This window comes from Saccoglossus kowalevskii, chromosome 10 (assembly GCF_978046115.1).
Source record: "Saccoglossus kowalevskii chromosome 10, keSacKowa6.1, whole genome shotgun sequence".
NCBI classification, from domain to species: Eukaryota; Metazoa; Hemichordata; class Enteropneusta; family Harrimaniidae; genus Saccoglossus; species Saccoglossus kowalevskii.
In genome coordinates this window covers 28864094-28879334 of record NC_140650.1, presented here as the reverse complement: position 1 = coordinate 28879334, position 15241 = coordinate 28864094, and the positions used below count along the sequence as shown (strand labels likewise).

Sequence of the window (15241 nt, the reverse complement as noted above, 5' to 3'; positions counted from 1 at the left end):
ACTAAATTATATAAATCAGCGATTTCAAATTATGTGATTTTTTTGGTGGAAAAGTTGCACTTCGATAGTAATAATAAACTTTGCACTGGAATACGAGATGCGGTTAGTCTTCAAAATGTTTTCACATATTTGGCACCGGCGTTCTTTGTCAAGTCTGTTAACGTCTTCAAGTCTGTAATATAAGTATGCTTATCCCTAATTTCATAATGACTGATCTATTTGAATTGGATTAGGGACTATCTTTAAATAATATCCAACAACTTGTCTATAATTGCGTAAATTATTTATGTGGTTATTTACAGGATTTCTTAAACAGTTTCAAATTTTAAAAGATTTTTTTTCCTACCACCACCATACTGAATCTTATGATTTGTTTTGATTTGTTTCATTAATCATCTGGGACAGCATCAGACTGGAAACAAGGATGCCGACCCAGTTCTAAATTAATTAGCTTGCTGTTTACACGTAAGAAGTACGCGCATTGATTTCTTCTGATCCGCCATGGAAACCGTCATCTTTATACCGTGTCACGCCAAGTAAGAAACAATCCGCGCCACTGTAATTCGTGAAATATTTTGCAAAGTTCATATTTTAACCTTTTGATCACGGTGACATTGTACATAGATGTAGGTCGTTTGAATGAAGTGGAATACCTCCATCTCGGTATGCCCCAGATAACGTACAATACATATATACTAGTACAATAAGGGCAATGTAGTTGTAAGCCCAACACACTGCGCACACTCGAACAGAGTTGCATATACGTATAATAGTATTTGCCCAAACCACAAGTTTATAGAACAAACATAAATTACACATAAAAGTAACGAACAATCGGCGATAAGTGTTGGAATATTTGGTGCAAAATTATACAAATTTTGAAATTTGTGTTCGATACACAGATACAGAAACACCGATGCGGGGGCTTACAAGTCGCTTGTGAGACATTTTGTCTTAGTTTTCCCACAAGCTAAATACACATTCTTAGAGACACTTTTAAATGTGTGAATAGAAATATGTTTTCACAATTTGATTATTTCGTTTAATACAACAGTGAAACTGGTCAATATCTGCAATTCCTGATGCTAGTTACTGGAAATGAATCGATCAATATTCTTCCTGTGCATGACATGGTATCAACAGAACAAGAACCAACAAATATAGTTTATCACAGTTAGTTTTTTATTATTATACTTCTGTAATTTTGCAGTATTGCATTGGGTATTTTTATCCTACAATATAAGGAAATGCGAATTCCAAATATGGAACGATTACGCGCGTAAGCGTCGTCTAATAATAAAAACAAACACTATGATGGCCCTGATGATGGCAGTCCGCCGCGTCTCGGTCGATACTCGTATTGTACTGTCTTCGTGCATACTTTTTGGTATCCTCGTAATAATCTCATATTATTCTTATTTATAGTGTCGGTGTCCATGTGATGGTTGTATGAAGCCACGCCAATCAATATTGAGTAATTCGTCAAACATACTCGTACCACAACGTTGTCACCGATGAAACTAGAACTAATAAAATCACATTATTCAGTTGTTAGCAGATAAAGGGCGTAGATGCAAATCCAAACTGGGGCAAGACAAATACGTCTATGTTGGATCCTCAGAGGCTTACTAAATATTCTATTGTACAGTCCCCTCCTCAAAATCATTATATCTATTTAGGGACGACGGCAAAAGATCGATGTCGGATAAAAAACGTATTTGCTTTAGTTTGGGGGTGGGGTGGGGGGTGGTGAGTTGACCTCAAAAAGTTTCCATCCTACAAAAACGATTTTGTTTTTTAATGAAGTCAAAAAATCTTGGAGTATTTGTAGTTTTTTTTTCTATCCAATCATGGACAAAAATAACACACATCCAAGATGAGAAAATGGTTTGGTCAGAGTGTAAATATGTGCGTCAAATGAGGTCAATTTCAGGGCATGGAACTAGAACCAACTGCTATGCCATACTACTGTCCGATTATCAATTTGTATTTACAAATAATGGTGAGTGTAGTCTGACGCCATGATCAATATTTATCAATTAAGTTTCACTGGGGGTGGGGGTGGGGGGTTTGGGAAAAAACTAAAGGAATTAAGTTTTTTATCCTACATTAAACTTTTGATGTGGTCCCTTACGTTTCATGTTTTACATCGATTTAAATCACGCAAATGATACATGGCTTCCACGTGAGGGCAATGAGCATCACATTGTCCCCAGACATCAGACAGAAAACAGAATATCTATTGGACAGTGAGTGGGAGGTTGTCGTGGCACGGGAAGACATGCAGACACTAGACAAGACGTAATTTTAAACAACAATGAACAAGATGGGAAGTCTCAACAAATGGAATTTCACACGGGGAGCATATTTGTTAGATATCAATTCCAAAGCGGAGTTGTAAGAGGCTGCTGAATAGTTGTCTGCGGTCCACCATCTGTATAATGGCGCGGTTGTACAATGCTACAACGCCAAAATGCAACTATTTTATAATTATAATTTTTTTCAGTAATACAGAATATTGATGATTTTCTGCATAAGTGTGGCAATTTCCATAACTAGCAAGTTTTGTACAGTCTAGACAAAGGTCACTGAGAGTTCATTGGTCTGTTGGTTTGCAAATAGAACACACATCACCTAAATCCATCGATGGTTAGCATTGCCAAGATAAACATTTTTATTTTGAATAAAAAAACAATTTTCATGTAATGGTTGAACTATGGAACTTACTTTTAGTATTTAGTACTTTAAGAGTGTATCATTCTAAACATATACCATAGACTCTCAAGTATCAGCTAGACCGGAATGGTCTACATAATTCCTCTCTTCGACATGGGTACCGCACCTATCCACTCAGAAGTGAACAAAAGTATTTTCACCGACTGACATTGTCAGCCCAATATCGAAGTAAATACACCCTCTAGGTTAATGCTGAGTTAAACACGTAACCACAGTCCCTCTAGAGGATAGAGGGACTGTGACGTAACATATATTGCATTGTTATAGCGTAATTACACATACCCGACATTCTCATATATTGTAATCTTATCGATTATTCAGAACATCATTTCATGTTTTAAGAAACCAAATGTTGTTTCTAGCTCTGGCGACTAAAAGTTGATGTGATATAGTAGACCACAGTCTCTATCCTCGGGGCGAACATACGGGCATTTTCACCGCCTGGCAACCCTCGCGGTGAAAACAAAGGCCAAAAACTCGCAGAAAACGGTACTTTGGGATAGTTGTTGAGACTCCCCTGGACAGTGTAACAAGATTATCCCTACGTGTGTAACATATATAAATTTACTTTTTCAGGATTACTTCAAAGTTGAGTTTGTGTTGTTTTCTCGAATTTTCACCGGCTCGACCGGCGTTCCACAGCAGCGCGCACAGAGCACATGGAAATGCATGTACAGTGGTGCGCGTCTTAGCAACGTGGAACGTCTTGTGACGTAGCTCCGCCCCGAGGATACCCTATTTAGACCAAGGGCGATAGGCAAGAGTGCCTGGGTTAATATAATACTAGACATAATACATGAATATTTTCTTCTTGGATAAAATAAGTTATTAGTTACATTCTAGAAATGATAAAACATTACTACGAGCATCACCGTCAGTGGTGACATGTTTTGACTCGAACTCGTACATGTATTGGTTTTGCGTCTTGCCTAGACTGGCGCAGTCGGGCGATTAATTTGTTTTTGTAGTTTAAATAAAATAAAAAAAATCGCGAAATGGAGGTGTTAGCGCGAAATCCCCTGAAAACGAAATTGTTCCTTTTGGATATTGGCCAAAACGAAAAATGGCCAGTGGTGGCGCTGTTCAATACTTCTCATAACTTACGGCTCGAAGGATACAATGCGTTTTATATCGAATGTGGAATCAAAAATAATATAAGCGAATGGTACAGCCAGAATTATGTACATATATAAGGTACATTTAGACATAGTTATTCCAAGCAAATGTATTCTATTGTCATTATTCAAATAAATCGTCAACATTTAAAAATTGTCATTAATCTCTAAGTTGGCTTATCTTACACTTTTGCCTACTGCCCTGGATTTGGACATACACCTTTTCAATAAATTGCGCCCTTTGCAATAAATTGCGACACGGCGTTTCCGGTATTTGTTTCACTGATGTCTTCAGAAAGCAATACTAACATTTTGAGCATATTGTACGACGTTTTTTATCATAAATTAAAAAAGGGAAAAAAGATTGACAGTGAACAGAAAACGTCCACATTATTAATAGGCAGATTTTCACATCAAATATTGTCACTGCCATGTATGCCCCAAAACATGCGCACATGTAGTCTACTAATTTCTGTACAGTCTGTTAACAATGCAATTAATTGAACTGCAATATCAACTTTATATTCTTAATGTTATGCAAAAATAAATAAATACAGTTACAATATGCAAATTAGCTTGTTATATTTTAATATGTAGATTGGATAATTTGAACAACCCAGCTAAGATGCTGGATTTTTTTAGTATCGCCACTTTGGAATAATTAAAAAGTCGATAGGCATATATTGGACGGAAAAGTCAGAAATAACAGCTAAAAGGTACAATAAATAAGATGGATGATAGTGATAAAAGTATTTCGTTGGGACAAAGATACAAATAGAAAAATAGATTGACAAGAAGTAATATTTGTTGGCATAAACAAGCCATAAAGTACAATGTAGAGAAGAACATTATCATTTTTAATGAACGCGATATACTTATAACATATACACACAAACGACTATATTTGGAATTATACCAGCGAGTTTGTTTATTATATATGCTACATACTTGGTCGATATATTACGGATTTTGGGAAATGGTCTCCATACAGCCAAAACAAAGTCAGCTTGGACGTTCAGTTGTGAGACGTGACAAAATAAACTCAGCCAGTGATAGATTTCGAGAATAAAACAACAAAATAAACGCAATCAAAGACGCCGACTACGCGCGCTGGAAATGAATAGAACACGTTGTGGCAAGGAGTCTCGCCTGCCTCTTTTACTCACGGAAACGCACACACACGTGCTATTTTTGTATATTTCGGCAAAGAAAAAAACACCGCAAAGGACAAGTTTAAATCATGTTTGTATTAACGTAACATGAAAGCAACGGTGAATATATGTTTATCAATCATCGAGCTAAATATTCGTTTGTTACATACATGAAGCGAACTGTGGTGGTTATGTGGCTAAGACGAAGGACATGCGACAGTACTATTATGTTCGTCTACTACACGTTCGAGTAACTTTCCGATAAAAACGTAATTAGTATCAGCAATAATTTCTAGTACTACATGGATAATTGCGTATTATTAGTTGTCATCAGACATATCCCTGTACAGGATGATTTTTTGAACAATGTCTCAAATTTCCGAAAGAATATTCGAGTACTAGTTGGGACATAGACCTTAGAATATATATTTTAAGGTCTATGGTTGGCATAATACGAATTGAATACTTAGTAACCATATGATCTTTTGAAAAATTAGCTAAACAGTTCACAACCACGATTTGGTGAATTGGCGAATTTTCAACGAAGACAACGGCTACGGTTATGAAATTATTTCGTTTTTGGGGAGAAAAAACAAACTGAAAAAAATGATTTTGACAAGATAATTCAGAAATTTATATTAAGTACTGTAAAGGGGTTAATTATTCACTGGGTTTTAATTTAGCTTATTTCGCTGACTGGAAAATGCTATGTAAAATTTAGCATAGAACACATTATCTAAATGACGAAACCGTGAATTTAAAACCCACTGAATATGCCTGAAATAGTAAATCAGTGAAATTTAAACCCAGTGAAAATTAGTCATTTTACAGTATAATTCATAACGAAATATATTCCATATGTACCCATAAATTATTTTCATAATTACTGATTACACACGAATATTACAGAAAAAAAGATAATTTGCTATATTCGTGTTTTGCACGTCATGTTCACAAAATCGCAGACAATTATTTGTGAGGGGTGCCCTTTGAAATGGCAAATTTTCTCGATGCCTTAGCGAGTACTCCGCGGGGTATAAAGCGTGTTCTCACACTAGCATAATTTTTCTCGAGTTCACGCATCGCTTTCCCACATGCACAGTGCGTTTGAAAATAGCGTAATTATATTGCGTGAGTGGCTGGTGAGACCGCGTCACAACGCGTTCTATTTATTTCCAACGCGCGTGGTCGGCGCATTTGATTGCGTTTACTTAGTATTTTTATTTTCGAAATGTGGCACTCGCTGCGTTTATTTTGTCATGTCTCGCAACTGAACGTCCAAGCTGACTTTGTTTTGGCTGTAAATAAAATAGGTGGTCACTGTACGCATTTCAAATCAAAGCTTGTGAGATGCCTGGAAATATAGATGGTGTATCTTGTTCATGTGACTTCACAATGTCCACAGTGTCAGCCATAAACTTAGTCGAATTATTGTCAATTGTCAAACTCACTCTGGTTCCCTGCCCCAATTATTAACCGCCCTCAGCGTTGAAATCAGGGCAGGGAAACAGACGAGCTCAAAGAAAAATCGTCTTTCTGAGAAAAGGCCGAGAAGACCAGTTTGCTGCCCGGGGGGTCTGCTGAAATGAGTCTCGTTTTTGGATTTTAGGTATAAGTATCGGTCTTATTTATGGTCAAGATAGGTATAAATATCGGTATTATTTTTCCGATTTGGTATACTTGTTCAAGCCCCAGTTTCTGATAGCGGACCCTTAAGGAGATCAAAGAGAAAGCGAACAGTTTTTTTCTCATTTAACAACCTAAATAACCTGAACATTTTGTTAATAATATGCCCTTATGTAAGTGACAGAGGTGTTTCTATGGTCAAAATACATATTTTAATAAATCAATATACAATGCAACTGTTGGCTTCTATTGGAGATGCTCTTCTAATAGAGCAAATACGGTAACTGTTTTATTTGGAATAAATAGTGATGACAGAAATGGTACTTTGGTATAAATATGGGTATAAATTTTGCCACTATCCAGGTATAAAAATGGTCACACTTTTGAGCACTCAGGGGCACCTCCATACCCATCTATGTATCAACTGCCCCCCCCCCCCGGGCACCATACTGTCGATCAGTGTAGATAGGAACATTGCCAGGAGTAAGGGGGATTTACCAATGGTCTATCAAACTTACAGGGCACGTCTCAGGGATGTCTGATTGGTCTTGGTTTTTGTAGTATAGATGTCTCTCCTTACGAGCTGCATTATATAGCATCTCTTGCTTATCAAAGTCAGAATACTCAGGAGCATATTAAATACCTAAAATAGATGGTTAAAGAGATTTCTAAAAAGAAACTTTGAGTTCTGTGATGGAGCCACCATTGTTCATATGTTGGTTGCAGATTACTGGAACAATAATCTAAAAACAAGACAGTAGTAGTGACTCCCTAGTATAAACTAGAAAATTTGATTTAGCAAGTTTTATTGTGCATTAGTTACAACGAATTACTCACAACCAACTCTTTCTTCTCAGGTACCTCTTGTGCTTGTTAGTGAGGGTTGGTTTTAACCCAAGGAAAGAGTGCCTGGTATTGCTAGGCAACCATTGGAGGTTACCCAACAAATTTCCCTCCAGCTAGTCTACATTTTTTGCATAACGAAACCCTATTTGTCTAGTTTAGACAATAATCTACACAATAATCTGGTCGAAAGTAGCATTTTTCACACCCCCATAAAAGAGAGAGAATAGATAATAAAAATCTCACAGAAATCCACAGAAAAAAATCGAAAATAGTAATTTTTAGCAAATATGATGAAAATAATCTTTAACAAGCAGCCTCTCGGCTGGGATAGCTCCGCTGTTAGCAATGCACATTTCAATTAAAGAACAGAAGATATCATTAGAAAATGAACAAAATGTATAGTATCAAAATAATCAGACTTGCGGTTTTCAACAAGAAGTGGAAAATATCACCTTTTACCAAAAATTACAAAAATATTCATCAAAATTAGAGAATTAAAGATATCATTACAAAGTGAACAAATCTGAGAGAGGTCCACATGTAGTATATGTAATATCAAAGCAATTGGACTTGCGGTTTTCAACAAGAAGTCGTAAATATCACTTTTTACCAAAAAATACAAAAATATTCATCAAAATTAGAGAATTGAAGATATCATGAAATGAACAAATCTGAATTAGAACCACATATATTACTTATACATGTAATAACAAAGCAATTGGACTTGCGGTTTTCAACAAGAAGTCGAAAATATCACTTTTTACCAAAAATATTCACCAAAATTAGAGAATTAAAGATATCATTACAAAATGAACAAATCTGAGAGAGGTCCACATGTAATACCTATATATGTAATATCAAAGCAATTGGACTTGCCGTTTTTAACAAGAAGTTGAAAATATCACTTTTTACCAAAAACAAAAAAAATATTCACCAAAATTAGAGAATTAAAGATATCATCATGAAATGAACAAATCTAAGAGAGGTCTACCCAAGGTACATATACACCAAGTATCAAAGCATTCAGGCTTGTAGTTTTCAAGAAGAAGTCGAAAAAGTAAAACATTGACACGGACAATCACTCATATGATAAGCTCCGCTCGACTAAGTCGACAGCAAAGCTAAAAACAGGGAACTAAAGATATTGTCACAAACTGAACAAATCTGATTAAGGTACACCCAAAGCTACTTTATACAAAGTTTCAAAGCAATTGAGCCTGTAGTTTTCAAGATAATAGCATTGTTTTTATCAAAAACGCCTAAAAAAAGAAATGACGATACCTAAAAACAAAGTACCGGTACAAAAGTAATTGAGATGGTAGCTTTCAAAGAATAGCTTTGCTCTGTTGAAGGTAACAAAACTAGCTAAATCAGTTTTTCTAGTTTAAATTTGGTGATTAACACTTTCTTAGATATCCACTTTTACTGCAATTTACAAACAATACAACTATTCAGGTTTAATATTTTTATTATTTTCTTGGTCAATATACATTCTTCTAAAAACTGTGTAAGTTGTAAGGAATAATTAAACAAGATATCAGATCCCAACCACTTTCAACTCATTCTTCACTAACTAGAATTAACTTATGAATGATGTTTGCCGTAATTGGAGACAATTAGTATCCAGTATCATCAGAGTGCAAAACTTTTTAAAACTCAGTACAATTAACTGCTTCTTAAAATTTTAAAAAGAAACCTTATCAAAAATACAAATTGTCTTAGTTTATTTACAGTGGCTACCATGTTCATAAAGACTTTGGATTTTGAGGGTAATTTAGGAGACATATGCCAATAGAACTAAAGTACTGAAAAGATTAGTAATAAAATACTCTCATATCATTGGAGGGCACCATGCTGTGACAACAAAATGAAATGTTACCAGTAGTTGTCTTGTCAATTGCATTATGTAAATATTGCTGATTACAATATGAGTATTGGACAAGGCACTACACACTGTTGGCATTTATATACCATATTTGCTGTATTTGAAGAGCTTGACTAAATAATTAGTAATGTTACTATAAATGGGCATTACCTCGCATAAATAATCAGCAATATGACCATAAATGGGCATTACCTAGCATAAATAATCAGCAATATGTCCATAAATGGGCATTAACCCACATAAATGATCAGTAATGTTACCATAAATTATCTTGGTAGTTGGGCATACTTATAAATAAAACCGAACACACACTTTTTGCCTTACTGCATCTCAATGGCAGATAGAATAGACACAAAAATACAACAAATACAGTACTAAGCCAACAGTATGCAACTAATAAAGAGAAAATCAAATACAAATGCTTGATTTTTCACCAACTGAATAGTTCAAAATGTTTCCATGGAAACAAGTTTTGTGATTTCTCCATGGTGATTATTCTGATTTGAAAAACAATCAATAGGACTTCAATGCAAATATTAATGTAATGATTCAAATTCCCCCAAATTTATTATAACCTTCTTTATGGACAATATAATAATTCAGACAAGAAAATGAAAAAGAATTTAAATAGCAACATGTTGGGATAACAAAGCTTCATTGTATATCAGTCAACTTACCAGCAATCAACATCATAATTTTTTTATTTTTTTACAAAACAAAATTACAAATGTATGAAATTAATTATCATTTAGAAATTATAACATTTAAAGTTGGAAATTTTGCACGGAATTATGGGACAGAAACCAGTACATTGGTTCACATTATAACAAAAAAAACAGACAAACAATGAAAGAAAATTACAATTCTGAAAATCGAGGCTGTATGATGAAAGACACAAATAGTTTTTAATCTTTTAATCTCCATAAGATATTGCTGATGCTGTTAAAATTTATGAAAATTATTATTTAAAAACCAAAAGATACACGAGCACAGCCAGATACATTTATGAGAAAGCAATGAAAAGATCAACTACTCACACCTGTGAAGACATGGACGTAAATGCAGGACAAAACAATTTGTATTTACCAACTTTTGTCATTCAGACAATCAACAGTGCTGAAAACACATGTATGACAGACCAGACTGTGAATTATTACGTTGGTAATACCAGCCAAAACATAACTATAGAATGCTAACGTGTGTGAAAAGTGACAAAAACGTCCAAGAACGACACTTTGGAATCAACTGTGTTATAGTCTTGTAGATTTCATCAAGTGGAACGAAATTCACTGAATGTAGTTGTGACCTTATGGTTCTAATGATGTGATGTGAATTGTTGTGGTGACATTATTAGTAACACGGCTAATTACATTGTCATAGCGTTTGAATTTCATGTAGACATAGGGAATCATGAAAGTGCCATGATAACTATGACCTTTTAATTTTTGTAAATACCAACATGCACTTCCAATAAAACAAATATGGTAGTTTTTCATTATGAATGTCTTCCACTGTCAATTTTTCAATAAATTCCCTGACTTACTGAATATTCATGATCGGTTTTGCTTCAGCAAAAATAAATACTAAATTGTCAAACGTGAATACTAAAATTAACTTTCAGAAATTCTTCTACATTTACTAGTAATCTCTGCGGCATTCTTGACAAACTACAGTTACCTTCACCAGTCATGATCAATTTTACAAAATAATAAAAAATTATACGGTTTACTCATAGTGGTGCAGTGTTGTAAAGTCAGCATGTGCATAGTGATGAATTTGACCTTAACTAGATGACAACAAAATAGTTTTGATTTCATACAACATTTCCCAATGATAAAAAAGAGTAAATAAAAAAACTTATTAAACTAATCAATTGTAGGTTTTCAAAAAAGACTTGATTTACAATAGAAAACAATGCTTGACATATTTACAGCTGGCAGTATATATCGTAGTAAATATCTCAAGATAATGTTCACAAAATGGAGTTCTCTGGTTGCTAAGAGACAGCGCATGTGATGGAAAGCAATAAGACTTCTTTTGGAAGCTGGGGGAAATTTTGCATTGGATTAGTTCAAGCCATCGGTACTCAGACATGCTTAGAAAAAAAAGTTATTGTTTATGATAATTAGAAATTATGTGAAAAATAAAATGTGCAATGCTAAAAGAACCCTCTCATGACTCTGGTGTTCTCATAGTTTGCTGGGGGTAAGGCTTCTCAAGTAAACTTACAAAGAGGCTCCCTGGTGACGATCTATTTTTGCGGTAGTGCTTAGGCATAGACCACAACTTGGCATTCCTTGAATGGTAAGAAACATTTTATATTTCTTGTTATGTTTTAATTTAACATTTTTAACCAGGTTAATAAAGCAGTTTCCCATTGTAGCCTTGCAATTACCAAACTGTGAGGGCGCCAGACTTATAACAAGGCTCTATAGCTAAATATATTTAGTTCTATTAGAATTACAGGCAATTACAAAAACAACTTGCTACAAAGGTTAGTATAAATGAATTGTAATTATTTGTACTTCACCAGAAAAAAATCTGATATGGCTGAAAATGACAGAAAACACAAAATCTGCATTTTCACTTTCAGGATTGGCTACAGTGTGATACACAGCAATAAAACAAAAGCATGTTCTTAGGGATGGAGTATTTGAACATTAAATTAAAATATTCCATCAACTGCAAAAGAGACAGTCATTGTATTTTCCTCAGAAGGTTTTATTTGCTGGGTATAATAATTAATGAAGGGAATATTCTGGTTACTGGTTATACTAATTAGTGATGGGAAAGGACACAAAATTATTACAATATTAATATTCATGATTTCATCTTATGGCAATTTCTACTCACGACTGATACTACGTGACTACCATGGCCGTAATCCGTATCAAGACAACACAGGCTGACTTTATATTAATTGACATAAAATTAGATGTAGGTATTCTTTCATTCAATATTACTATGTACAATGCCTTTTTCAAATAATATTAATATATACATGTGTAGCAGCTGTGTCTTCTCTTTAAGTTCTTCAACTGCTTGCATAAAACTTGACTCACTCAATAACTGAAATTTAAAACCCATTCTGGCAACAACCACTATCACAATGAGGTGCTGTCGGGCCCTGCTATACTGTTGGTATTTCGGTTCCGACTAGGACTCTCAGTTTCAGTTCTGTTTGTACTAGCATCTGTAGCTATATTGTTTTCCATAGTGCCATCATTTGCTTCACTAAATGAATTGTCAATATGAATCTCCACCAGTCTGGCATCAGGACTCACAGTATGACGATGTATGTTCTCAGGTGCTGGTGCTGGCGCTGTCTCCAATCTTCTTGGAATGCCAGGGCTTTCATAGCCAGATACCCTTGGCCGTCTTGTAGTTGCAGCCCTTGGAGGAGTTTCATATAAACTTGGATCTGGGAGGGGCTGTAGAAGTAACAGTTTTGAAAGGCAATCAAAAGGCTATTTATAACATTTTACATGCTAGATACAAACAACTGAATATGCAAATCTGTTTATCATGTTGAAAAATGACCTTGTACGTCTGAGAAACAGAAATAAAGAAATTAAAAGAACAATATACACACCTGGTCTTGCCTATACGTAGTATGACGATGCTTTGGCGGAGGAACAGGAACTGCAGGCGATGTGACTGCAGGTGATGCAGACGGAAGATCAGGCAGGTTTGAATAATCTGCATTTTCTTTCAAGGGTAATGGCGGTGGCATGCCTCCACCTATTCCAAAACAAACATACACTTAACCATTTCATACACATAAACCCATGGAATATTTTCCATATTTATATTTTCAACAATATTTTGATTAAGACTTATAGAAAATAATATTAATCTGATCCAAAATTAACATACGAGAAATTATAGAAGATTGCATGAAAATGTGCAAGATTTGGGCATAACTGATTTGGCCTTTCGAGGAATTAACATCATTTACATATATTGTAAAATACTTTATTTTCACTTGGAAATCCAATGAATATACCTTTTTTCCTATATTTTACATTCAACTTGTCAATTATCAGTGAATATAAATTCCATACAAAACACCCAAAACGTCTTTTCAGTGAAAATTAATTCCAGCTAAAATAAAGTATTCTACAGTAATCCAGCTACATTTGTACTAAAACAAGCAGTCTCTCGGCTGAGATAGCTCCGCTGTTAGCAATGCACATTTCAATTAAAGAACAGAAAGTATCATTAAAAAATGAACAATATGTATAGTATCAAAACAATCAGACTTGCGGTTTTCAACAAGATGTGGAAAATATCACTTTTTACCAAAAATTACAAAAATATTCATCAAAATTAGAGAATTGAAGATATCATCATGAAATGAACAAATCTGAGAGAGGTCTACCCAAGGTACATATACACCAAGTATCAAAGCATTCAGGCTTGTAGTTTTCAAGAAGAAGTCGGAAAAGTAAAACATTGACACGGACGACGACGGACAATCACTCATTTGATAAGCTCCGCTCGACAAAGTCGACAGCAGAGCTAAAAACCAACAATCTCTGCATGTCACACAAACTATATAATATTCATTATTAACAGCAATTTAACTCCATGGCATACATGCATGCATACTACAATCTATTGCTATGACTGTTACAAGTGTGTCATGTTTCTTTGACTTACCACTTTCTGTAGCTATAGTTGTAGCTGGTGAAATCTGACTACTATTTCTTTTTTCTAATTGTGCTGGTCTCTGTGGCCTTTGTGGTTTTATCTGTAAAATATGTCAACACATAATTATTGAATCACACATGCCAACAAAGTAAGTTTCAACCACGTATACATTCTTTTCAATTGCCATGCAGTGCTCCAAACTGGGATAATGGCATCCAGTCACAGGTAAGGCATAATAGTGAAGTAAAAAGTGACAAATGTACTAACCGGTTCTTCCAGCACAATGGTTTGCCTCATTGCCTGTTTATCATTGCTGGAGAGAGGACTGTTGGTATTATTCGGCCATGATGGATCCACACAAGGGCTGCTTGCCATGGGTTTGGTTGGTGATATCTTTGGTGTCATTCTTGATGGCGCTCTTTGCGGCACTGGAGGACTGTTAGTGAAAAAGGAAAAGTGCACTCTTTAGAAAAAACATTTCAGGGTCACATAACGACAGTTCAGTTCTGGAATGACTATGAACAGGAATGGTCACGTTAATAAGTTTAAGTCAATATTATAGACACCTTTAATGTGTCACATGCAAATGTTTAGCATAATACACCAAGACGACATGGTGATTAGTATCAAATTTTCCATCAATTATTTTTTTGAGATATCAAGTGAAATTTATATTTATAATTTATAACAATTTCATCAGTGACTTGATTCTAATTTTAGGTCTGCATGTTGGTCTAAAATGTCTCAGCTTTTAAAAATCCTGCTCTAATCCAAAACAAAATATTTGTTTCTGGTTGAAAGTTTCTTTAAAAAAATGATTTTTGTAATATAAAACATCAAGAATACATACATACACTCCTCCTTTTTTCCTTTGTTTCTAATAAAAAACAACAACAAATTGCGAGCACAGTCTTTGGAACTGATATGAACCCAGAAACAGATCTAATTGAGGGGGGGGGGGGGCTTTGAAAATTAATATGTGCCATGTTATTTAATTCTTATGGGCGAATGCTTGAATAAATTGAACCACAGTCTCTTCATCGATCTGATCTCCCTTGCAACACTGTAATTTCAAGGGAACATTGCCAGTGATACTTGATTTGACTACAGCACTTTCTGTCTCAGCAAGCCAGATTGATTGCCTGGCCCTAATACCCAAAAGTCAAGACTAATCAGAGAGCAGCTAGTATATTGACAAGTTTTTAGATATATACATATACTATATATTC

General features: G+C 34.8%; 1 protein-coding gene across 1 annotated transcript in view; it reads right to left on the bottom strand.

Moving 5' to 3' along the window:
* Positions 1-8924: 8924 nt before the first annotated feature.
* The window catches only part of LOC100375196 (dedicator of cytokinesis protein 1), a 67026-nt gene continuing 60709 nt past the window's right edge, over positions 8925-15241 (bottom strand). Inside the window, exons 45-48 of the mRNA XM_085504465.1 lie at positions 14280-14448; positions 14022-14112; positions 12952-13100; positions 8925-12790 (exon numbers count right to left, since the gene is read on the bottom strand). Coding sequence (XP_085360591.1) covers positions 12464-12790; positions 12952-13100; positions 14022-14112; positions 14280-14448 — 736 coding nt within the window. The 3' untranslated portion in view covers positions 8925-12463. The remainder of the gene's footprint in view (positions 12791-12951; positions 13101-14021; positions 14113-14279; positions 14449-15241) is intronic.